The sequence below is a fragment of the Ambystoma mexicanum genome, chromosome 10 (assembly GCF_040938575.1).
Source record: "Ambystoma mexicanum isolate Mex_15411 chromosome 10, UKY_AmexF1_1, whole genome shotgun sequence".
Taxonomy (NCBI): domain Eukaryota; kingdom Metazoa; phylum Chordata; class Amphibia; order Caudata; family Ambystomatidae; genus Ambystoma; species Ambystoma mexicanum.
The window spans coordinates 793,790,336-793,816,389 of record NC_090932.1 but is presented as its reverse complement, the minus strand read 5'-3'; the positions used below and the strand labels follow the sequence as shown (position 1 = coordinate 793,816,389).

General features: G+C 45.3%; 1 protein-coding gene across 2 annotated transcripts in view; it reads right to left on the bottom strand.

Moving 5' to 3' along the window:
• Positions 1–26,054, bottom strand: part of MFSD1 (major facilitator superfamily domain containing 1) — a 499,977-nt gene that overhangs the window by 18,155 nt on the left and 455,768 nt on the right. The window contains exons 14-16 of one of the 2 annotated variants that reach the window (XM_069618453.1): positions 19,070–19,117; positions 18,292–18,352; positions 10,480–10,591 (exon numbers count right to left, since the gene is read on the bottom strand). In XM_069618453.1, the coding sequence (XP_069474554.1) occupies positions 10,480–10,591; positions 18,292–18,352; positions 19,070–19,117 (221 nt within the window). Of the gene's footprint in view, positions 1–10,479; positions 10,592–10,830; positions 13,540–18,291; positions 18,353–19,069; positions 19,118–26,054 lie in introns of those variants that run through there. The other variant, XM_069618454.1, reaches the window with a different exon arrangement.

Sequence of the window (26,054 nt, the reverse complement as noted above, 5' to 3'; positions counted from 1 at the left end):
CGCCATTCCCTAGATTCTATCCATGGGCAGGATCTGGCCTTTGGCAAGGCGGTCCTGTACTCTGCAATTTGATTGGGCATTCTAAATCTCTATATTCTAAATTCTTTTTCCCTCCTCCATACGTTGGTACTGCTTTGGGAGTATGTCATAGATATGGAATACGTGCATCGCAGTAGAGGCAGCCATACCCCTAGTAGAATGGGCCTATAAGCCTACCGGAGGGTCCTTACCCGCCAGGCGGTAACATTCAGAAATTGCCAAGAAAATCCATCTAGACAAAGTCTGCTTAGTCACAGCTTGTCCCAAACGCCTTCCAGCGTAACCAATAAAGAGCTGATCGTCCACTCTGACCCGGGACATGCGTGAAATGTAGAAACTTAAAGCTCTCCTAGGATCCAACCTATGGAGCCTCTCCTCTTCCTTACCAGGATGTGGAGGAGGATAAAATGCCAGAAGAACAACCTTCTGGCTTAAATGAAATTCCGACACCACTTTCGGAAGAAAGGAAGAACAAACTCTAATGACAACCCTGTCCTTATGAAAACACAGTGAAGGGTGGCTTAACTGAAAGTGCCTGGAACTCACTCACTCTGCGAGCGGAAGTGACCGCAACTAAAAAAACTGTTTTAAGGGTTAACAACCTCAACGGACAAGAATGTAAAGGCTCAAACGGAGCACCCATAAGGAATTTCAGAACAAGGTTCAAATCCCAACCAGGCACCTGGAAAGGTGACAGCGGAAACACGTTAGTGAGTCCTTTGAGAAACTGAGAAATTAAAGGAATTTTGAAATAGGAACACTGCTCAGGCGAGCGCTTGAATATAGATAGCGCCGCCAGGTAACCTTTAACAGTACCCACTTGCAGGCCCCTGTGGGCCAATGAAAGCAAAAAAGACAGAACCACAGGAATGTCACATGAAAAAGGATCCACATTCTGAACCCGGCAAAAGTCGCAGAACTTTCTCCAACGGCAACGGTACAGGGACTTAGTCGCCGGCTGTCTGGCCGAAAGCAACACCTCCATCACGTCTTCTGGGAGGTCCCAATCCTTGTTCCTCAACCTTTCAGAAGCCAAGCGTGAAGGTTGAGGGACCTGACCTCTGGATGGAGAACCTGACCCCCCCCCCGTCTCGTGAGAGCAGATCGTCTCGTTAGGAAAGACGACGTGGAGGGCAGATGGACAAGTCGAGAAGGTCCGGGTACCACGTCCTCTGGGCCCATGCGGAGCAATGAGGATCATCCGGGAACCGAACCTCCGTAGCCTCCGCAGCACTTGCGGGATGACGGGGATTGGAGTAAACGCGTACAGCAGTGGGAAGGACCAATCCACCACGAACATGTCTCCTAAGGCTCCTTTTGGAGGAAATTCCTGCTAGCAAAACCTTTCGCACTTCCGGTTGACACTGGAGGCAAAGAAATCCACTTGAGGGGTCCCCCAAAGGGCAAAGATCTCCAAGAGAATCTCCTGAGCCAGCTCCCACTCGTGAGAGATCGCGCTCTGCCTGCTCAGAGCGTCCGCCGTCTCATTTCCGTCTCTGGCCAGATGAGCTGCAGAGATCGAAACTTCCTGCTGGATGGCCCAGAACCCGAGCTGCATTGCCTCCCTGCACAGAGGAAGTGACCCTGCCCCCCCTTTTTGTTGAGGTAGTGCATGGCCACTGTGTTGTCCGTCAGAATCAGGACATTCTTCCCTCGCACAGTCGGCAGAAAAGCCTTCAGGGCAAGCCTGACAGCCCGCAGCTCCAACAGAGTGATATGGAGTCTGGACTCCGACAGAGACCAACGACCGCTGACTGTCAACTCGTTGGCCTGAACTCCCCATAGTCACCTCCGGCCAGGGCAGCCAAAATGGAGCCCCCTCATCAGAATGCCTTCAACGGCCCACCACAGAAGGTCCTGGGCGACCGAGGGCGGCACCTGCCAGAGGACTATGACCACTGGAGCTTGAGGGCCCATTGCAGAGATCTTATCCGCAACCTAGCCTCTGGCACCAGAAGAATGCAGGATGCCATGAGGCCGAGCAACCTCAAGATCTCTAACGCCGGGAGCGTCTGGGCAAGTTGAAACTTGTGCACCATCTGCTGAATGTGAAGAGCCCTCACCTGGGGAGGGAAACTCTGCCCCATGGATGTGTCGAGCACTGCTCCAATGTACTGGAGCCGCTGTGTTGTCGTCAAGTGGGACTTCTTTAAGTTGAGGGAGAAGCCCAGCTTGTGAAGGGAGTGGCAGGTGACGGACAGATGATCCAGGACCTGCTCGGGTGAGCGCGCCCTGATCAACCAATCGTCCAGGTAGGGGTAGACGTGAATCCCCCACTTTCCTGAGATAAGCTGCCACCACCACCATGAGTCTGGTGAAGACCCTCGGGCGGAGGTCAATCCGAACGGCGGGACCCGAAACTGAAAGTGTGAGTCGCCAACCGCGAACCTCAGGTACCTCTTGTGCTTGGGATGGATCGGCACATGAAAATAAGCATCCTTGAGGTCTAGAGACACCAACCAGTCCTGAAGTTGAAGGGCCTGGAGGACTTGAGAAAGAGTAACCATCTTGAACTTGTCCTTCCTGAGGAGCTTGTTCAAACCGCGTAAGTCCATGATGGGTCTCAATCCCCCGTCTTTCTTCGAAATCAAAAAATAAGGGGAATACCATCCCTTGTTCCTCTCCGCTACAGGCACCAGTTCTATGGTGCCTTTCTCCAGCAGGGATTATATTTCCTGCGCAAGGAGCGGATCCAGACTCTTCAAAGAAAGATTCCCTGGTGGATTCTCATGAGGCCTCTGCCGGAAAGGAAGACAGTAGCCATGGGCTATGATCTCCAGAACCCACACATCAGAAGTAATGGCACGCCACTCTACAAGATGCTGCGCCAGCCTTCCCCCAACCGGCGAACCATGGGACATGGCCTCATGACTGAGCTGAAGCAGCTGCGGCAGTGCCTGAGGGCAAAGAGGCAACTGCCTGAGCGGCCTTGGCACCTCGAGTACCCTGTTTTCCACCTCTGGCACTCCTACGGTGGCCCCTTTGACTAGCAGCTCCCCTCGATTTACTAAAGGACGAGTAATATCAAAAGGAACCTCCCCTCCTTTGTGGTCCCCTAGGATGAAAAGGCAGAGGTTGGCGAACTGCAGCACCCAACGACTTAGCTGCAGCTTTTGAGGTCTGCAACCTCTCAAGGCTCTCGTCAGCCTTGCTGCCAAAAAGATTTTCACCATCAAAGGGCATGTTGAGGAGCCGGGCTTGCACATCAGGACCAAACCCTGACTTCCTCAACCACACAAACCTGCGTATCACGGTGCTCGCCGCCATGGACCGGCTGACGCAATCAACCATGCCCAGACCCGACTGAACGGATTCGCACATGGCATCCTTGCCATCCTGCACAATAGCAAGAAAACCATCGGGAATATGATCAGCCGCTAAGGAAATACAGTTCCACAGAGTGTGCGTGAAACGAGACAAGGCACAAACGGAGTTGGCAGCCTGAAGCGCCATTCCCCCAGAAGAAAACACCTTCGCCCAACCGTCAAAACGTTTGTCGTCCCCATCAGGAGGGATGGTAGGGTACGGCGCCAGCTTTGCGGGGGCCGTAGCCGCCTGCACCACCAAACTCTCTAGAGTGGGGTGCATGGTCAAGTAGCAGTGGTCGCCACGGGCTGGGCGATATTTCTTCGGCAAGGACTTGCTCACTGCCGGGAGACTCTCCGGAGAAGTCCAGGCCGCAGCCACCCTTCTCTGCAAGGCCATATGGAATGGCAGCACTGGGTCAGTTGGTGGACCTTGAATGAGGATATCGGTCAGGTCATCCTGCTGAAAATCCCCAGGGGGGGCCGACCACCCCAGGTAATCCGTGACCCTCAACATCAGGCGCCGGTAAGAGGATGCGGCATGCGTGCCAGGCTCAGGCCTACCAAACTCCACCTCCGTCGAGGTGTCTAGACCACTGGCGTCATGCAACGACTGACGAAGGTCCTCAAGTTGGCTATGACCAGAAAGGAGGTCATCAGGAACCTCACCTTCCTCAGACCCCTCATCCACCTCAGAAATATAATCCAGAGGCTGGAAGGAGGGTACAGAAAAAGGAACAAAGACATGTTTAGCCTTGGCCAGAGCCTTTCTGGGGGGTTCCACTGTGCCACGGGGTATCCCCGACAACGTCGCCTCGAAAGGCGTCGAGGGAATCGGCATAGATGTTGAGTGCGGCGCCGACAGCTTCGACGGCGTCGACACAGGCCTCGAGGGCGGAGCCCCGAGCGTGTCTCTCGACAGCCTGGTTGCCGATGGTGTCGACGACTTCCTCTGAGGCAGAGCCTCGAGAGAGTCCGTCGACTAACTCGGCGCCGCAGGCGCCGAGGTCTTCTTTGAAGACCTCACAGGTTCTCGCAGTCTCGAGGGCGTCGAGGACCAGGACCTGGAACAGGCATGCCTAGAGTGACCATCCTTGTCCGACCGGGACCTCTAAGGCGCCAGGTGGTCGCGACGACTGCTCGAGCCCGAAGGTGGACGAGTGGTGTCTCTAGTACGGCCATGGCAGGCGTCCTCAGATGGCACAGACGGACCAGAGCCCTGCGATTGAAAAAATTGCCAACATCTCCTTTCGGAAGGAATCTCATTCCTCATGTGTGGAATGCTTGTTGGGACAAGCAACCCGCCGACGGGTGGAGTCCTCGGACGAGGACGGGGAAGGCGACCTGTGACAGCGCTTCCTGGATTGCCTCGAAGAGGCAGAGGAATGGTGAGACCGACTCCCAGACCGAGAACCCCGGACTCACGACGACGATGCGGAGAGTCGCCCCTCGAATCATCCGTCGAAAGACGAGTGGAACGCGACTTCCAGGACTTGGCCACCTTACCGACCGACAGCTTCTTACGCTCCCGCAAGGCCTTCGATGTGAGCGATTGGCAGTCGACACAGTCATCCGTATCATGGTCCTCCCGAGGCACCAGAGGCAAGCGTTGTGCGTGTCCGTCAGCGACATCTTGGACCTGCACACCCGACACTTCTTAAACCCGGACCGCGGGGTGGAAGAAGCCGAAGACATCATACAAATGCAATGAAGAAACAGGTTTGAAGAACCGAAAGAACAGAATTCAGTAGAATCGAGGCACGCCGAGATCTCCGAAGCGAACACGTTCGCAGAAAAAACGGAACTGAGGCTACGGGCGTTGTGTGTCCTACTTATAACATCCGGTGACGTCGGCTCGACGGAGGCCCTTGAGGACGCCGTATCGACGTCATCGACGCAGATGCCGAAAGATTTTCCGAAGCAGCAAAGCTGTGGTGATTACCGTCATAGATATGGAATACGTTCGAGGACCCAATCCACTCGAATCCTTTATTATCCAGTCTTCCCTAGTCTATTGCATGAGTTATCTCAGAGGCAGAAAAGGGGCCCTAGTGGGCTAGGTGCCAGCTGTAGGTACGTTGAGATAGGGTTCAGTTGTAGGAAAAGTCAAAGTTCCTGCAGAAGTCCCTTCAAAACAAGTAAGTAGTTCACCTTAGAGTTAGTGAGGGTCCAGGGACTTCAGAGAAGACACCCTAGAGGGATTCCAGCATTGGGCCTGGGCGAACTGGATGACCGGACTCCCAATCACATGAATCGCCCCCAAAATTCACAGGAATCACACATGGCTTAAGCTAAATAATACCCCAGCCAACACAGTACCTCACCACAGAAGATGAGTTTGCAGCAGGACACCTTCAGGATCTGCAGCCGCAAAGCCAGTCCTTGAATTCCTTGTTGAGGTGACTGAAGAAAGGACACTGGAGGGAATGTGCAGCAGGGATCAACAGGGAAGGCTCCAGGCAAGTGTTTTTTCTCACAGCTGTTTGCGGCTCTGTGTTTTTGGTATTGCAGCCCGGCTCAAAATGCAGTCTTCCTGAGTCTAGTGGGTCTCACTAGGCTCAGGTCATCCTTTTCGGGATCCCCAGGTCGCTTGCAAGGAAGGGTCACAGCAGGCTCTGGTTACACAGCAGGCTCTCCGGTCGCTGGAAATCACTATGCCGGTTTTTTTCTTCATCTTCCGTTTCAGGTCCAGTGGTCAACTTGTCAGCAGCTTTCAAGTTCATAGTTTTTTTTATCAGGAACTACAGCAACACTTCTGCATTCTCTCCCTACATGTTGCAGCAAGAGAGTGATATGGCTATCCAATCAGGACAGCCACCCCCCCCCCCCACAGGGAGTTGGCTCCTTTCAGGCAAGGTGACAAAGGGCTTCAGAGTTTTGGACTCCTCCCTCGCTTTCTGCCTTCTCAGACACTCTGGAGCCTGGGTGGGGAATCCAAAGGATTCCTGCCAAAGACAAAAACTTCCACCAAGGTCGTTCATGCCTAGAATGGCACGGAAAGACCTCCAAAACAGCAAACGCACAAGAAATGGCAAAAAAAGAATGTGCCCACCAGTTCAACAAAATAGTGGCTCTTCTGTGTGTTAGGGAGAATGTTCATTTCTGTGCCAATTTTGTTTAACCTTCGAGACCACCAGCTCTTTTTGCTGGACTCAGGGCTTTTTAATTTTTACTCCCGAGTGAGTGGGACCTTTTTCTCACTCACTCATGTGTTTTCCTGACTATGATTTTCTATGTTCCTTACTGTTTTATGGAGTCTGGTAAACTCCAAAGGCATCTGCTTTTGCATTGCGACATCACTTTTTATGTGGAGTGCCGGGAAGTTGCATAGTAACGCCTATAACCCATTTCTCATATAACATTTTGTGTTTTGAATGGCTGGTGGCAGTGGTTTCTTTTTTACTATCTAGTTACATGTATCTGCAGGATGATACCTCAGCTGCAGTGCTGCACCCAAGGGTGACAATTTTCTCAAATTGGCCTCCGTCTTCTTATTGCGCCATTTGTTGTTAGTTTCTTCTGGGCTTTTACTCTGTTTGCATCAGGTCCTTTGTGTGTTTTGCCTTTGGCAGGCTTCAGCCCTGAAGCCTACCCAGACTACAGTGTGTGTGGAAAGGTAGGAAGTGAGGGAGGGTCCGGAAACTTTCCTGTCCTTTGACTCTAGGTGTACCTGAGTGAAACCAGTTCCAATTGGCTGACTGGCTGTCCTGAAGGACATCCACCCTGCTGTGTGATTGACAGCCGAGTGCTGTGAATGAATAGGAACTTGCATAAAAGCAAGGTTTTTAGTATTAACAGCAGAGTCGACCACTGGAGGACAACATCCGAAACAGAAGACGAGAGAAGATGCCAGCAGCACCCTCCTGGACAGCGCAGTGCCCGGTGAAGCCCTACAGCTGTGCTGACCCAGTTTTCGAATCGACAGGGAAGACCTGTAAAAGACGACTTCCTCCCTTAGGCTGTTGGGACCAACTAGCCTCGAGACAAACTATTTTGGCACAACCCCCGACTTGCTGTGACTTTCCAAGGCTGCATAAGGCCAATACTCGTGGTACCTCGGCCACCTGTGAGTGCATTGTCTTTCGAAGTCCAAATCCGGCCAGATCTTCGTGGGCATCCAGAGGACCTACAGAAGCAAGAAATCTGCGTCCAGAGTCCCCTCAACAGAGTCCAGGACATCCTTACCAGAGCTTTTCATATTTCTTTGGTGCTGAAAAAAGGCACCAAAACCACAAAGAGCCACTGAATCAACATAAATCCATTGCTGCCAAGTGCCTAGGGTACATTATCCTTTTGTCCTTTGGGGTGCTTCCTATCTTTGGGAGTGTGATTTAACCCTACACTAAGTGTATCTCAATTTACCTGCATTGTCCTTATAGTTTGTGCTTTCTAAAGGTGACGACTCTTGAGTTGCTGTGATTTCTCTTTTGAACACCAACTATTTAAGAAAATGTTTCTAAGAAGAACAGCATCAGAACTTTGACTTTGCCCATGGACTTTCGCTGTCCTGGCTCCCTAAAGTTAGCCTTCTGAACCTATTGGATTTGGCAGTGCTTGTTCCCTTACATGGTTTAAATGTAATGCTGGGATAATAGACTGCCTGCACCTCTTTGAAAGAATCTAAATGTTCTTATAATCTATCAGTCTGTTCTGATCTAACCCTAACCTTTCCTTCCTTAAATAACTCAATACTACAAGGGTGATACATATATCAACTGATGTCACCTCTGGGTGCTGGAACATGTATAACATATGAATGAATTACTCACCTGCTTTATTCACTTTTTGACTTGAATCCCAACTTGGGATTATTGTTACAGCTAATTACTGCTTTTTATAGAATGCTTTAAATATCCTTGTGTATAAATAATGTATTATATAACTAAGTAGTTAAGTGTTTACTTGGATATCTGCATTTACTGATTACATTGTCCAGCTCTCCAGCTCACATTACCCCCTCCTCTTAGGTTAAGCCTGGCTGCTCAGACACACTACCAACTTGTGTAGCACAGGCCTATATTAAAAGGTGGGTTAACCAATATCAAGAATAAGTCTTGTGTAGTCCCACACCAGTTGGACTGCACTAATTCTTACCTACCACTATGCATTACCAAGGCCGAATTAACAGCCTGCGAACAATAGTGACAAAAAGTCAAAACTAGTTACACTGCCACGAGCCATTCGGGCAAACTTGCAATTGTAACAAAATGTTACCAGGTAAGTAAGAGGATACATTGTATCCCCCTAGCACTCCACATAAGGTGGGGTGTGCTGGCTCACTTATACAAAAGGTAAAGAGGATGAAAATCCCTCTTTACTACTTGGGAACAGGAGTTCACCCAAAGTACATGAAAGAAAAATTAACAGGGGAGCCTAAAGGGGCAACCCAGCCTAAGCCCAAAAGTTATAGGAAACTATAACAACTTCAACCATACACTATGGAGAGACAAAGTTACCCATAAAAATAGTAAAAGACTGGTTGAAGGGGGGGGAATTCCCCTTCACCTAGGGACACAGTAAAATAGTTACCAAGTCCAAGAAATAAGTTCTCGGGTTGACACAGGTCAGGAAGATTTATCATAGATCTGAAGGTTTTACCTAACAATAGAACTTTGCTCTAGCAGCTACTTACCCATTTCCTTCCACTTCAGCCTTGGTCAATGGACCCCCAGTGCCCCCCGCCCCCCTTGACTCTGTTTGTAGCACCTAATATAGGGTTAGATGTCTGAAGCCTGGTTAAGCAGTGGTTAATTTAAATTACCAGAGTGTTGTAAAAGTTTGATTACCTGTTACAAGAATGTTATCACTTTTATCCTATTTTGATTTAATAGTAGGCCGTACAACCTTGCTTAATAGCCTTAACTTTACTGTGTATATAATACATGCTATTTTTTATATAAACTACTAATGTGCCAGTGTATCGTTGAACTACCTTGTATTCTCCGAGTCCTGTGTGCCTACTTACAGCCCTCTTCCGTCCTAGACTAAGCCTGGCTACTCAGCCATTGCTACCAAGCCTTTTGGGTAGTTCAGGCCAAATCTAAGAATTGGAAACCCTGTACATCTAAGAGGGAGTCTTCTCTAGTCCTGCCACAGGTGGAGTTTTGTAAAATTATCCAACGTTCCTCAAGGCAACCTCAGCTGCATAAACTGAATCCTGTGCCCGAGGATGATTAAGGAGTCATGCATTGCGGACTACCGCTGACCTCTCCTTTGCCTTTCTGCTCTTCTGGCTTTGACCTGCGATCCTTTAGATGCAAATCTTCTTATCGTTCTTCCCAAGGGCCTTAGGGTCCTCCCTGCAATGATGTGTCATTGGTGGAACCTATGGTGGTTGGTTGCCAAACATGCACAGTGACTGCCTCAGGCACCCTCAAAACTGTGTGCTGCAGAACCGCTTTTTGAACCCCAGATATTGCTCTTGCGACTCTCTGGGGCTGCTGGCAAGTCACTGGTTCACCCTAATCTTCATCTCTGGGTGACCTCTTCCCCACTAAGGGTCTTATGTAGTTAGGCCTCACTGGAACTCCAGGAAAGTAATGTATTGGGCACTTTTGCAGAAGCTGGCTCATTTCTGTGATAAACTGTCCAAACCTGCACAACTGGCTCCCGTTGGTCTCTTACCAAACATTCTTGCCTAGAAAGGTAAAGTGTTTCAAATACCTGTGATTGCAATATGCCTTTTAGCAAAGACTCTTCACTGAACACTCAAGAATTCTTCAAAACTGTTGCTACTTACCGGCTACAATGTTGCACTTATTTTGTTTACAAAGATTATTTAGGTGCTTAGTGTAGTATTTTATCTCTTGCATTTTAAATTACAAAGAACACCTTTTTTTAAATTAAATGTAAAGCATCGACATTCTCTCATTTGGTATTTGTGAAAAGTGTGTACTGGACCAGTTACCAAGCCCTAACTCCTGAGAGTTAAGCCTTGGCTGATGCGACACACTAATGAGAAAGAATGGAAAGATTAAGTGAATTGCTGGAACCCCAGAGAGCAAGACATACCTAAAGACCCGATCACAGGGCAAGATCCCCAACTCTCATTAATGGCAAAATCGAATAAATCACAACGACAATATGAGCGATATAACCAAGGTGCTTTACGTAGACAACCACAAGAATGCAATACCTGAGCTCCTAGTCTGGAAAGGTATCTGTTTCTCACTCCAAAAGCACTCATTGGCTTTAAGCGGGCTAAATCAGTTTGACTTTGTCTCCGGCGTAGAGCCTCTTTTTCTGCCCTGAAACACAAGAAGAAACAGTATTCCACATGATCCAAAACAAATAATGGGAATATTACAATTATCAAAAGAATTATTTAACACCATTTTAAATGATTATCAAATAACGAACAATGATAAAAGGTAGAAATCCTCACCTATTGGATTATTTTGGTGCATGATTCTGAAGGAGAAATACGTTTCAACCCCAAAAAGAAAGCTTCAATTACACCATAAGAAATCGGAGGCAAACAAGTGTATTTAGTTGGTAATAATGTTTATTAAATTAGTAAAGAAAGTGCAAAAATAGAAGTGCAGTGTTATTTGTGTTACAACATGCAAAACCATCATGCATTACTAACTGTATGCAATGTGACCATAACAATGTCAGTAAATCAAGAATCCTAGGTATAGAACAAATTAAGTGCCAACAAGATAACCTGTAAGTAAGGCTTTTCTGGAATCTGCTACCATTACACACAGTTTAAAAGCAAGATTGGGTTTTCATGTTTTATTAAGTGCTAAAAGTATGAATCAATATTCTGCTAAGTGGTCCCAGTAAATAAACAGCATGAGGGCATAAGGAAATCTGGCAGAGTTTAAATGCAATGTCATTCGTAGCCCACCCCATTCTACCAACAGGACGGCAGGTACATTTTAGTAGACTGCCTGTAGTACCGATAACAAAACAGAAGGGGGCAATCCTAAGGGAAAGCTTGCTCTCTAAAAGCCCTTACACCGCAGTAGATGTGCGATTAAGACACATGAAGAGACAATCAGATGGCAAAAGTAAACGGGACATTCATGAAGGTTCTATGTACTGTTAATTTAGCACGTGCAAATTAACCTCTTCGGCGCTGCATTCATTTTTCAGAAAATGCATTCAGCGCGTGTATGTCACGTTCTTAGCACTTGGACGGTAGTTCCAGAATGTGAGAGAAATTCTGGGCAGTGGCGAGGTTATTCCCTCAACGTTGGTATAAGTGCTTTCAGAAGCAAGTTTTTATTTTGTAAACTGGCATGGGAGTGCCTTCAGTGGAAAACAGCTTGCAGCTTTAACATCACATACACACAGGGCGCGGTGCCTTTAAAACCATTTCATCGAACATTCACGGTTTCCGGTTTCCTTCAATTTAACAATGTACAGTATATACAGAAATTGGTGGTAACCTGCGCGTTCTTCATTTTTTAAGTATCTACTTCTAGGTTATTTCAAGATTTGAAATGGTACGTCAACGGAAAAGTGAATACAAAAATGAGGGCAACCATGTAAAGTCGAAAAGGTGCATTTACAGAATTGTCTCTGCACAACATACCAATATGGACCTTTAGAGATTTGACCCGGGAATATTGGCAATGACAACCGGCTGTGGAAATGATACAGAGCCAGGGTCTGGGCGCAAGCTTTGACTGCTGCTGAAACACCCTTGCTAAAGAGGTTGCAGGAAGGCTACATCGTTGCTACTTCTTGGCAATGAGAGATATGCTGCATGAGGCAGGTTAACGCCTGCAGGAGGCAGCGAAGACTACAGGGAAGGGCAGATCTTTAAGATGAATGCACCTTCCACAATGTTTCTGCTTGCCAACTAAAGAAATCCTGAAAACAGCAGGCTACTTTTGCAATAATGTATTAATTAAGAGATCTATCGATTTTGAAGTGGGTTTTAAACGTAGTGGTTACTTAAACGCCACAAAAGACGAGTCCACAAGACAATGGTTTGCACAGCAAAACCCTTTACTTACAGATATGGTTGACTGGTAAAGGGTATTTTTTGCAGAGTAATTTTCACTGAGTATTTCTCTCAGCTCAACCTTTTACAGCTGTTTTGCGGCAGAATGTATACGGTTGGTTGGATTGACAAAATATTCAATAGGCAGAGGTGATTCCCCTGCCCCCCCACACGTATTTCGTTGGGGGGAAGAAAGCAGTAAAAAAAGTGCGGTAAAAAAAAAAATCAGCGGTGAAACACTGCCAGTAAAAACACAGCACAAACCAGTTGACGAGTGCAAGGAGTAGTTTTCCAGCGGCCATTTTGCAGGCTAGAAGCACAGTAAGAAAAATAGCATTTCATGTAAAACAGGGAGCAAGATATTTTTCACTACATCCACACACTGGCATATGGTTTGAATAATCAAGCAACCTTCTGATAAATACACATTTTTCTATTTCTCATCTACATAAAGGAATCTAGAGACCTACGTTGTGCAGTGATCGAGAACTGGCTTTTAATTAAATTACCCCTTTTGTTTTCTTCAAAGTAGATAGCCTGGACTACATGTCCTCTGTCAGAGGTTTACCCAATAAGGCGTGTCTGAATAATGAGGACACGCTGAAACGAACTGGTACTTACTGAACATGTTGTTCTATTTTGGAATTGAATAAAAGAAATATACCATGTGAGATTGGCAGAGCAAGACATGCCAATCAGTTGCACACATTAACTAACATGCATCTTGCATACAAACTCTTTCCAATTAAGTATGCCAAATATTCTCTCTTGTATTAGTTGGCAAATAATATCAATCACTTCAAATATATATTAAGTGCTCTCAAACCCAAGGCGCTATAATATAGATTTATATAATGATTAACATTTTTAAATCTAAATTCCCTTTTAAAACTGGATATGTTTATAGCTAAAGGTTTTGAACCATGATTGCAAATGCCGAGTTAAAATGATTACCCCGTTTGACAGGAAAAATAATTTAGCGCTCCCGTTGATTAAATCATTCCCTAGATGTCCTTAAATACCTTCTAAAATATAAACAGAATTTTACAGTTCTTCAACATATACTGACATTACTACAATTTGACATAGAAGTACCACCTTGCCAGAACAGTTCAGTAACCGTGCTGTACAAGTGCAATGACTGCTGTCACACAGAGCCCTTAATATCTAGCATTCTTCCAGTTGACGTGTCGCTGATCACAAGATGTTTACTTCTGGATAGTTATTCAACTTTCTTTTCTGCAAAACATTAGCGTTGTAGAGTTACTGAAAATGTTAACAAGCAATCAAGTCACCGCGACGGTCGTACTGAATGTTAAGCACTAGTTATTACGGTTATTTCCAGGAAGGCAGAATACATGGAGAAGCTGCGCACAATGGGATTTAGCAGCAGAACAAAGCGGGTGGAAAGTACACAGTCACGGTGATCTAGCCAGCAAGTTCATAACGGTTTCATTTAGTCACAGAGTTAGTTGACTGAGGCATTTAATGTGTATTTATGAAGATACTTTGCTCTGTCCTTCACAAGCATAAGAACAGCCTGGTGTTTTTGGCTGCAAGTCATCTTTACTTCCATTGCCATGCTACCTTGGCTCGCCATACCATTTTTGAGAAAACAATGAATGCATACTAAATGAACTGCACTGACTACATACTGTGCAATGCGTGATCTTTAATTCTTTCGTATTTAAGGCTTGCAATCAATTCTTAATACAAATATATTTTCGTGATGCACGATCTGCAAACAGGAGACATGCACACTTTTCCCAAGTGAGTGTTGACCAGGACATGATTTCACTGATATACCCCACAGCAACTTGTAGGAGTAGGTCTTAAGAGATGGATATAGGAATACAATTGACGGCATAGTGAGGTGATGGACTACTATGTTCAAAGAATACTCGCCCAAAATAAATAGGAGCACAAACAAATGTATGCAAACATGCATACAAATACCACAATAGTGTGCGAAATATAAATGGCTTATCACATGACATTGTTCACAGTCTAACCTAAAAAGGGGTTTTGGGGGGGTGGAGGGGCATTAGATGCAAAGATGTATTTAGGGAGACTGATGGCGGACCAAATGCCCATGTGCGTCCACATGTAGTCAGGCAGGACTCAAAGTAAGTTTGCTCCAGGAGTATTATACTCTTTAATTTGAGAGGTTGGGGGTATAAGTAGGAACTGCTTTTTTGTACTCCCTCAAAAATCCTATCACTTAGTGTATTTTTTTACAATATTTCTAAAAAAAATGGCTATAAAATTGCATTTTAGTCTTTAGTATTAATACTCTTTAATGTATAGTACCTGAATGCAATGGCTTTATTTTTATGTTATAGGCCAGATGACTAAATAGAAGAGCCCCTCTTTGTGACATGCACTGCTGCTGCCTCTGTTCGGAGTACAAAAACAGCAGTAGAGGCAACACTGATCTGCTTGTTTCTCACTACCATTTAGATTCTTTTGAAGTACTTGCAAGTGGTACGTGCTAAAGAACTGCCACTTAACGCTGGCATCTCAAAGCACTGATTTGGTGTCAAGGGAGGCGGCGTAACTTGCATCTTCTACCTCCAGCGCACTCCACCGCCCCGACTGTTTTGACCCCTACACCATGTAACTCTTCTTGAGGTGTCCTGCTCTTCCTTGATGCAATATCGATACTTTATAAATACCTTCACATAAAGATTTGTATAACACGTAACGCTACAGGACAGGGAGGATTAGCTGCTTTGCGCAGGATCATACACTTGGCCAACCGCTGGAGCTGATATCAGAATTCATGTCGCCATGCATCGTCAATAAGCAACTTCTGCATTGCCATAGGATTCTTTTTTTATAGATTTTTTTTGGGGGTGGGGCAGCAGAATGGCACAGACTCCATTGCTACCTCTCAAAAATCACAGAGTATTAAAGTTTATGCTATCAAATCACATAGCTGCATAGATCCAGCCGAATCCCTGCATCACAGTAGAAAATGGCAGAATTTTCTTACAACAGACGTGAAGAGTTTTTAAAAACTAGTTGCAGAACCTGTTTTAAAACGCATGCTGTAATCTTTGGTAAACGAGCAGCCCCAGCGCAGGATTACGCATCTACCAGGTAGATTTTATGAAAGAAATGAAGAACTTCCAGTTGCTACAGCATTTAGCTCCCTTTGAAGCCATAATATGCATATTTTGATTTAAAATGTTGTTTGCAGTAATGGTCCGGATTTTGAAGGCTGCTGCGTCTCCCAAAAGAGTCCAGATAGACGCCCGGAGAGGGGAGCAATACCCTAGACTGTGTGACTGCACAGTAGTGAAAATATTGCAGATGAAGTAGCATCGCCAAACCAAGGAAACGCAGTGCAGAGCCCCTTTGAAGCGGACCATTTTCTGTCTTTCAAAAACGCCCTGCCGACACCGTCCAAGGGTTCCCCAGCATGGTTCTTTGTCTCCCACGGATGAGCTCACGGTTGCTAAGCAACCATAAACTTGAGAGAACATTACGCCATCCTCTCGGGAATATCGGTGAACCCTGGAAAGTCCAGTCTGTTCCCCTTGGGCATATATTTGAATGTGCCGGTGCAGAGGCTGCCTGTCCTGCCAATACCATGGCAGCCTGTGACATTTAGGTATTTGCGAATAAATATTTACCACACGGACGAGGCAGAACACAAGCACAACACAGAAACAGCGATTGAGGGGATCAAGAACAGCATGGTATTCTGGTCCAGATTGCCCCTGACCATGATGGGGAGGGCAGTCTTGCTCAAGATGGTGGTCCTGCCTAGACTTTAGCACTTCTTCGTAAATGTCCCGTTTCTGATACCCAGGAGCCTATTCGCGAAACTTCACAGCGTGTGTAGGGGTTTCGTGTGGGGCAGCTCTAGCAATAGGGTGGCTCTGTGGAAGCTCCAGAACCCGTGTGACAGGGGGGGATAGGCCTGCCTAATTTCGAACTCTATTACCTGGCGGGGCAGCTGCAGTAGGTGGCCAGGTGGCTCTCGGCGGAAGCCAGGCTCCTGCGTGGAGATACAGCCCCATACTTTCTGATGGAAGTGGTGTGGTTGGGCAGAGACAAACTGGTGGGCAAGGGGCGGCTACTGAGGCTGGGCTGGGAGATCTGGCACAGGACATGGAAGATTGGGGGGGACTCGGAGCCGTACTCCCAGTAGGCCCCTTTGGCGGCGCTGTGCGGGAGCGACCCCCAACTACTTGAATCGGTCTGCAGATACTGGGAACAGGTAGGCCTAGCCACCCTCTGGGACATATGGCAGGAAGGGGAGGCAGTGGACTTTCAGAGGTTGCAGGAAGAGACGGGAGTACACTATGCTTGTGAAAAAGACTAGAGAAAGATGGCCTGAGACAGTGCTAGCGGAAGATCCAGACGCCTCCCTGCAAACCATGTATGATGTATCGGAGGGCGGGCACGAAATATCGAGGATATATGAGCTCCTGCGAGTAAGGGCAGGGAAGGAGTTGCTCCAATTGAGACAAGATTGGGAGGAGGTGGGAGGACCCATGAAGGATCGGCAGTGGGAACGGGCTCAGAGGTACCACAAAAAGGTGTCCCGGAACGCGAGATTCCAACAGCTTGAACTGTATGTTACCCACAGGGCTTATTTAATCCCCGGGAAGATTGCAAAGTTTGGGGGATCAGCTATGCAGCAATGCCCCAATGCCCCAGGTGTGGGGAAGTGAATGCGGGATTGCTACAAATGTTCTGGGCTTGCCCGGAGGTGCATAGATTTTGGGACGAGGTCAAGACGAAACTGGCCGGCGGGGGGGTGGTGCTGGATGTGGAATCGGCCTGGTCATGCATGCTTGGGCTTTTCCCTAGACCCCTGCATTTGAAACACATAAGCAAGATAAAGGACCTGGCTTATGTCTTGGCCAAACGTAGGATTGCCATGGGCTGGAAGGCGGCCCACAGACCTAGGGTGGAGTTATGGTGGACAGACCTCTTGAGGTGGGCGGAAGCTGAATCCGTAGTCTGGTTTGAAGCGGTCACTGGGGGGGGGGGGTTTGAGGAGGAAGTAGGGCCCTTGCTGGCCTGGCGGCAATTGGTGGCCTCGTTGGCAAACCCTCACCAGGGTGACAACGAAACAGAGGACCTGGATGATGGCTGCCTAAGTATTGTGCCACCCAATGATGTTCCCGTAAACGACATGTGAGATCCGGCTCTAGTTTAATGGGGTAGGGGGGAGTTGGAAAATATGTTGGAATATGATGCTTTCTATGTTTTGAAACAGTTGTAGTGTGTTTGATTTTATAAAATAAAAATATTTTTTTTAAAAAAAAGCTTGAGAGAACATGATCAAAACACAGTGGAACTGCGCCCACTGCTCAGGAGCGCGAGTTAAAAAAAAATATATATATTGTCAAGCGCAAGCTGCAGTCCAGTAGTCAGGGGTCACAAAATGATGGCCAAGGGTTTGGTGGGAGACAGCAGGGGATGCAAGAGTGACCCCGTGGTGACCCCCACCATGTTACGTCCCTGGACCATGTGACAAACAAAAGCAAACTCTTACAGTCGAATAGGACCACTGAAAAGTTGTTCCCCTTCAATCCTAATTATCAGTCCTGCCATGGATCATGCCATATAAAAGCAGGCAAGTGTGCAGGCTAGGTGTATAGGCACAGCTGCATAGCATCGTTGTACAATGGTACTAATGGCCTATGGATCCGAAAGACAGTACATCCTAAAGAACGTTACTAGAGAGTGATAAGAGAAAATAATACTGAAACTATGTGCAAACAGTCAATTACATAGCCTGCACTTACTGCTTGAACGTTTGTCAGTATAACACATGGCACACAACACAGCATGCTTGATCATGAAAAGCTTTAGGTATGTATTAGTCAGATTAATTTTAAGTAATTTTCCAAAAGTAGTAAAGAATTAGTAAATGTTAGGCAGTCAAATGTTCAAGGCACATGGCTTACAGTGAAGGAGGGTGGGTTAGCATGCATTTCATGCAGTATGTGCACTGTTATGTGTACTTACTCTATTTCAGCCTCCTTTTGTAGTTTCATTCTCTTCCAGGCAGATAAGTTCAGTTCACCACCTAGATTTATTTATAAGAAACTGTTTCATAAATCTATACAGCATTGCTAGCAATGACAGAATAACACTGTACATAAGACTAATATGTTGTATACACAACAGAACGTCTAACACCAATGGTTGACAAACAATGTTAAAAAGCTCCAGAGAACCCCAAGAAAGACCCTGCTGAGGGCTACATTAAATAGACAGTCCCAGTACACAATGCAATGGACCTTCCAGTCCAGAAAGCAAGCATCTTTTTGTACTCTTTCTCTATGTAGGAAAATGCATAGTGGTAAACTACGATATAGGGAGTAAAAAATATACATTAAGACAAGATTTAAAAAATGCAAAAAAACTGAATAAAGGTCCCAAAGACGTACATAGATTATTGGAAACATACTTGATTTGTTTCAAAGGCACTAACGCAATGATGATGTTAATGCAGGCCAATGCACGCAGCTATTGAAATACTCAGCATACTGTGGGCCTAATAACTTAAGTGTATTTGTAGAGCGCACGATCACCGACAGAGGGGCATCTTGGCGCTATTGACAGATAAATGTATATTGTTACCCAACTCAAAGGTACTCCTTTTATCGCCCTCAGAAGGATGAAGGACTGAGTGGACCTGCCAGGATTCAAACCTGTGACCATGAGGTCAAACACAGGCCCCTGTAGTGGATGGATCAGTCCACTGAGCCACAGACCCAGCTCGATATACTAATATACTGACCTGTCAGATGATTCACAAAGTACAGCACCACCACCGAGATGAGCGCCACTAGAAAATACAGAAAGAAGAATGAAATGCTGAACTACACATGCTTTGCCACCACTTTCACTCAAGCCATTCTATTGCTTTTACAGTAGTAGGAAGGAAATCATGCCATTAGTCGTTTTGAAGGTCTCACTTAAAACAGATGAACTGGAGAATGTATAATTGTAGATGTTCATGAACACATTTAAGTGGCACACTTATGACAAAGCACACACAAATCTGGTACCTGAAATACATTATATAAAAAAAAAACACACACATTACCTTTGGAAAGTTAAGAATAAACTAAATCCAGGAAATGGTATGCATTTGAGATGAAACTCTGTTTATTGACCAACTTAACGTGCCAAGGAACATTTGGGGTTGAGAGATTTTCCTTTCTTCCCCAAAATCTTTCAAAGAGGTTTGAACCAAAAAACAAAGGATTTTTAGTGCAGTTTGCGCTTGGTCCGCAAGTATGTTCTCCGGGTTACCACCCAGTCCTACACTCCCTCAGCTTTTCCGAACTGATGCAGAGAGCTCAGCTTGCTGCCCTGTTAGTATCTTTAATCTTATGTTTCTAATTGCAGACAGAATACATAGACGTATTTTTTTCTGTGACATATTTTAAAAGGGCGTAGGCCCAGAAAACCCAGATCAAACTGTAAAGTGGGTTGAGTTTAACAATGCAACCTATAATGATATTAACAGTTATTTTGCTATGATTTAACATCAATTTTATTCCGACCGTTTATGTTTAATGTTTTAAGAATATATTTTTTCAATATAAATAAATGTTAATGCTTACTCATCACAACCCCTCTAAAATAGCCATATAGGCCTCAAAATGTGGACTCGCCAGTACGCATAGGTGAGAAATTGTGTGTGCATGTGAGCAACTGAGAGGGTGAATGATTGGTTATGCGTGGCTTGGAAATTAACATTTTCACCCATGGCCATACAATGTAATGTTAAGACTTTGGTTACCCTTTGAGATTCCATTCTTCCTCTGAAATTCTATAAGCACTCTGCCGCCCCAACTATGTTCTTTGATGACTCAAAGAACATAAACCGAGTAAAACAAGGTACCTTGCAAGAGGGTTTGTCCGAACCGACACTGGTAAGGCATTCGGAGGAGGCAACTTAGAGGTGCAACAAGGTTGCACACAAGTCTTGACCAAACTCTCAGTGGCAGAGCGAATAAGCAGTTCGGCTTAGACTCAAGAGGAGGTAGGTTTGGTGTGAAGTATAGCTAACAATTGCAAAGTCCAGCAGGTAACCAAGGTCCGCACAGGTAAGTACAAAAACATGGTATTTATTAAACATAGGTTTGGATAAACTTTAATACAAATCAATGCACAACATTAGATAAGTTAAATCGGTATAAACCACATATACATCCACCGTTCACTAGCACAGCATGGCTTACCCAACATTTTAGTATTTAACATAGTTCGAACGGGCATATAAACTATAAGATACTTAAAGTGGGGAGGAAAAAGACATTCAACAAGCCTTAAATGGCGAACAGAATTTAATAACCAAAACAATGTTTTAGAATGTACAACTCTACCCTTTTGAGATTTCAGGTCTGCTGGTGGGCCTCAAAGTGGGTGTCTGAATTTTCAGCAAAGACAGTTCCAGTCATTTCTCCAGCTCTGGAGAATGTAGACTACCACTCTCTAGGCGACCACACAGGGGACCCCTGGCCCAGTCTCCACTAACTAAGTCCTGGCAAGGTAGCTACAATTAGGATAGAATATTACACCCAATCAAAGTCAATGGGAATAGGGGTGCTTGAATAGATACAACCTATGGCGATGCCTGTACTCAGACTTGTGAAGGCACTACAGGGAACCGGTGAGGAGAACAGGGCTCACCATAGGCTTTGTTGCTGAAAGCTCATAGGTAGTGGATTCAAAGCTTCTACAGACGATTAAGCCACAACCTGGGACAGGGTGAAGACTTCTAATTTTTGGATTAAGCAGCAGGCAGAAGCAATCAATGTGACCCCGAGACAAAGCAGGCAGGCATGCAGGAGCAACAAGGACAGACCTTATGTTCCAGAATGCCCTTCCTCTGTGAGAGACTGCAGCAGCAGTTTGGTGGAATCCAATCAGCGTAGTAAGGAGAGGATGCCAGCTAAGATTTCAGCAAGGAGGAAGGGAGATGCTCCTTCAATGGTGCTGTCAGTCAAGTCGCAGGTGGATGCAGGCCAGATGCAGACACCAGAGACGACTCAACTTTAGAAGGTGATGGATGCAGAGCTAGGAGTCACACAGGTTGGTCCCACCAAACGAAGAAGGCCCCAGTTCAAGTCTTCCCTGTTGATTGAAAGGCAGAGGTCTAGTACCTGGGGGTCGGCTTTGTCAATGCTCAACGCTAGAGGCATCCTCTGGCGGGTCTCTGGCGGTCCTTCGGATTCAGAAACGTGCATCTTGTGGTCAATTTCGAATGGCTCCAGGTCCTGTTTTTATACAGAATCCAGGCTGCAGTCGGACCTTCGCCCACTAACCAAAGTAACAGGCAATTTTCCAACAGTTAGAGGCTTGTCCATTCATGGTCATTGTGCATCACCACAGTCTACCCAGGAACAGATCTCTGGATTCAGAAAGACCCAACCCCAGTTTCACCCAGTTCTGTTCGGTGAACCGTGCAAAGGTGTAAGCACCCCTACAGCGATTTTCAACCAGGTGGGGAAGGAAGATGGTCAACAAAGAAGATGACACAAAGAAGAGCACAAAAGGCTTAAACCACACTGAGCAACCATTTTGGGTGCATAGTTGTACATTCAAAAAGATAAAAATCGGTTCACAGTGTTAGGACAGTTTTTCTAAAGCCCAACTAAGGGCTTCATAACCCCAGATCGGAGGCAGTTCAAAACTCCACTCTTAGTAGAAGGCTGTACGACCTGAGAACATTTGGCTGCGTAGACAAAGCAGCCAGGTTTATCCCTACTAAAATAAGGGCTCAAAGTGAGGTTCTCTCCCCAGAGAGGCCTCTAGTTTGGTACAAAGAAATTGTAGCATACATATGATCCAAAGAAACACTGGAACACTATTGTATTGTAAAAATAAAGGATTTAAATACAGGTAGGCCAAGATAAATCGTTGGAAAGGTAAGTACTATCATGTATCGTATGAACACAATTATAAAAACCAAATCAAAACGTATGGTTTACAAACCAAAGCATAACCTTATTTAGATTACAATAAGCAGTCAAAGTGAGTCAAACCTATAATGCATTCAGAATGGCACAAAGCTGTAGAGGCGCAAGTGGACGCATTCTCCCTAGTCAACACCCCCTCTCTCCCACCCTGTTGGAATAACAGATGAGGAGCTATAAGTGGGAACCCAGGTACAAGTTTATGTTACATTGCCATACCACTTACACTGTATGGGAAACTGTATGCACTCAGGCAGCCATTCAGAAGATACCGTCACATTGTAACAATGGAAGAAACTTACCAAGAGGGATGTTCCTTGCCGACTTGTCGAAAAGCCGCCATGAACAAAATTATGCGCAACATGAATGTACGTTAAAACAAAGACGTAGGACAGCAAAAGTGTCTGAAAGAAGATATATGATCCTATGTTGAAACGATATGAAAATACGTAAAAATAAACTATATAACTGAAGCAGTAATATGTCAGGTGTATTGACCCATGTTCGAGTTATTATGCTGCACCATTTGGTGCTGTGGGCTTAGAAAATCCAAGATGGCCGAAAAGCCCACATTTGCGCCAGAATCTAGGAAAACCGCGCAGTTTTTGCGCACACCAAAATGGTCGCCTGACCTGCCACCCACCAGTGCGAGCGTGATGGGCCAGAAGCGCCATGAGTGAAACGTGGTGCCAAAGGAAAAACAGCATTGCCTGTTAGCTCAAAAAGCGCTTTGAAATCACCTTTGTTTCTCTGAATGCAAGCTCAAAATGCCTATTTCAAACATTGCAAGATATTCAAAAATCTTACTGAACACCAGCAGACGTCTGGTAGAATGAAGTCTTATGTGCATACAAAATCTGGAAAGATGAAGAGCCTAAAATAAAGTTCATAACAAAACTGGCTGAGCTGTGGATATCAGCAGCTTAAGTGAAATTGGATTTAAAGCCACTAAAATCGAAATGTTTAAAATAAATGAGTGACCTACTTTTGAGTGTCACATAGGTTGCAACTTTTTAAATTTCATAGTTTTGAACTTCGAATCAGCGTTCTAGCTGCATGTGTAAAAATTGTAAGTTTGATTTGAATGAAGAAAAATTGGAACAAAAGTGACATTTGGCTGAAGCCTGGCTTAAAGGGATTGAATTCTGCCTGGCAACTACCCCCGACAGGAGTTGAAACTTGCCCAGCAACTGCATTCACAGGCCTGCCTTCTGCTGCCCCCACCAAAAGGAGATTACACCTCTGTGATTGAATCAGGTCAGGGGTGGGGTACCTGGAACTGCAGGGAAACGGAACAATGAACTTCCCTTGGCTCAAAGCAATTGCTAAATCAGGAGGTCGTAAATGACTTCCTCTTGGAAGGAACTGGGAGGGGCACTGCCCCTGTGAGCCAGCTGAGGTTGGAGGCGGGGACAAACAAGAAATTCCTCCATGTGCTTTGGGACTTAACCACACCCATCTGGGCCAGAGCATAATTTTAAAAAGATGGATAATTCATAGTACAAAATTGTCAAAATTATATAAATAATATCATTATTCATGTGATTTTTCTGTGCACATCTTAAGAGGTGTTAGGACTCTGTGGTATGTTCTGGGGGGTATTAGCAGAAAATAGGCTATTACTCCAAATGCCTGTATGTTAAAAATCTGACACTATCATCTGATGCCCATATTCCTTGCGCACATTTGTGTAAATTCTGGAAAAAATTTGATATTGTGTTCTGGATGAAAAGGGCAGAATTCTCTCAGAAGTGGACACAACATCTTACAAAGACAGGGATCAGATGGTTTGGCTCTACAGAAAATATGTTAACTGGACATATAATATTAGAAAAAATGTACATAGATAAATATGCATTTGAATCAAAAATAGATTTGTGTGCAAAGTGACAAGGGGAGGATTCTCTGACCCATAAACATACCTCATCACGATGACACTCCATTTCCTTCCCCCAATCAAGGGAGAGAGGAGAATTTGGCCAATGATCATTTGTGAGGAGCAGGCTTAGTTATGCCCACGCACACACCCATTTGGGTGATGCAATTTCTGCTATAAGGATGGCAAGCCTTAGTGAGAGAACTTCCAGATTCACTCATCACCTGAACATTGGCGGGACGCTCTGCACAAGAAAGCCAGACTCCAGATTCCAGAACTTTGAAGCAGAGGGCCTACTGCAAGCTGAACTCTTCTGAGCTGGCCTTCCAATCTTGCAAACTGATTTTACCCCAGACTTCCAAGGGGCACATCAGAATAAAACAGCCAGACTGTGCTGTTTATGCTTCTGGCTAGAACTCTGTGCCAGAACCAGACCCAGAAAGCAGAGCCGTATCCAGAACCCGTCAGACCCAGACCAGACCGCTGTGCAGTGCCGATAGCAGACCACACCGGACCGCTGTGCAGTGCCAGACCCAGACCAGAGGCCACGCTGTGAGCAGAACCAGTGGCAGAGACCGTCCCGTGGCGAGAGTGCAGTCCAAGGCCCATTCCGGTCCAAAATTAGCAGTGAGTATCCAGTCTAAAATAATCTCATCTCATCCATTTCAACCTATTTAGAATTGCATAGAAATCGTGTGTCCATTCTGTGATTTCAAAGCTGGGAAAGTGTCATTTGTCATTCTGAATCTTTACTTCATTTCTGAAAATCTACCTCCACAAAAACATCTGCATCTTTTGAACCACACGTTCAGGACTGCATGGATTTTCCGGCTCGCATAGTGAAAGGAAAGCGGAGATTTCGGCATTTTGCAGATCCGCTGACACGAAGTTGTAACCATGCATGGTTAAACACAAGACAGCTAATGTTTACTTTCAGTAGATTTAAGGGTTCATTTGTGATAGAATGCTTATGAAGTGTATTTAACTCATTTGTTTTCCCATATCTTTTTAATTACATGTGCTGACCTAATCTGATAACATCACTAATATAGTATGTTTTCTATTTCTATTTCTACAAACACTGTTTATAAACTGAAGATGTACATTATTTATTTCTGTATTAACACTTTGAATGTGTTCTGAACAATTTTGGTTCGCACTGACGAAGGACATTTTTCCGAAATGCATTGGCTAATGAACCATCATGAGAAAAATGTGGACATGTTGATTGTCTCCTCACTAAGAAACGATTAGTGAATTCTATTCAGTATATAAACCATGAAGATGGAATATGACTGTTTTATTACAGAAGTGTACTCTGAAAATGCATTTATGAGAGGATTTTTGTTGCAAGAAATTTTTGAAAACTTTTTTGAATCTTTTTGTATTTACATAACCCGACTTGGGTGCACACAGAGAGCGACTGCATAGCCTGGTATGGTTACCAAGCTTTTTGCACCACAGATATTTTGGGTCTGGGTGGTCTCTAGACCCTTTGCAGTCTGCTCCTGAAGATTCCTACGCATCATTTGAATTCAACCATTTCTAATTTTCAAGTAGTAACCAATGTTACTGGAACTTTTAAGTGGTTCCCACTTTCTCTGCATTACAAGCATATCTTGCAACATATGTAACTTGCTTCTATTAAGAATGGATACAGTTACCACACCAATGTTACTTTTAAGAACACAGTTCAAAAGGCATAATTTAACTTGTATACTACCTGGAGAGGCTTAAAGATGCTCAAAGAGAAGCATGGACACAGTAAACTATTTTAGAAGTGCACTAAAGCAATTCAGGGAAAGCACAACCCGACAAATGATTAATTTACCATGTACTCTTCTAACCACAAACAGAGTGACTTCAGTCAGGCAAGTAAAAGTACTTCTAGAAGAGCATCAGCTATTCAAGGTCATTAT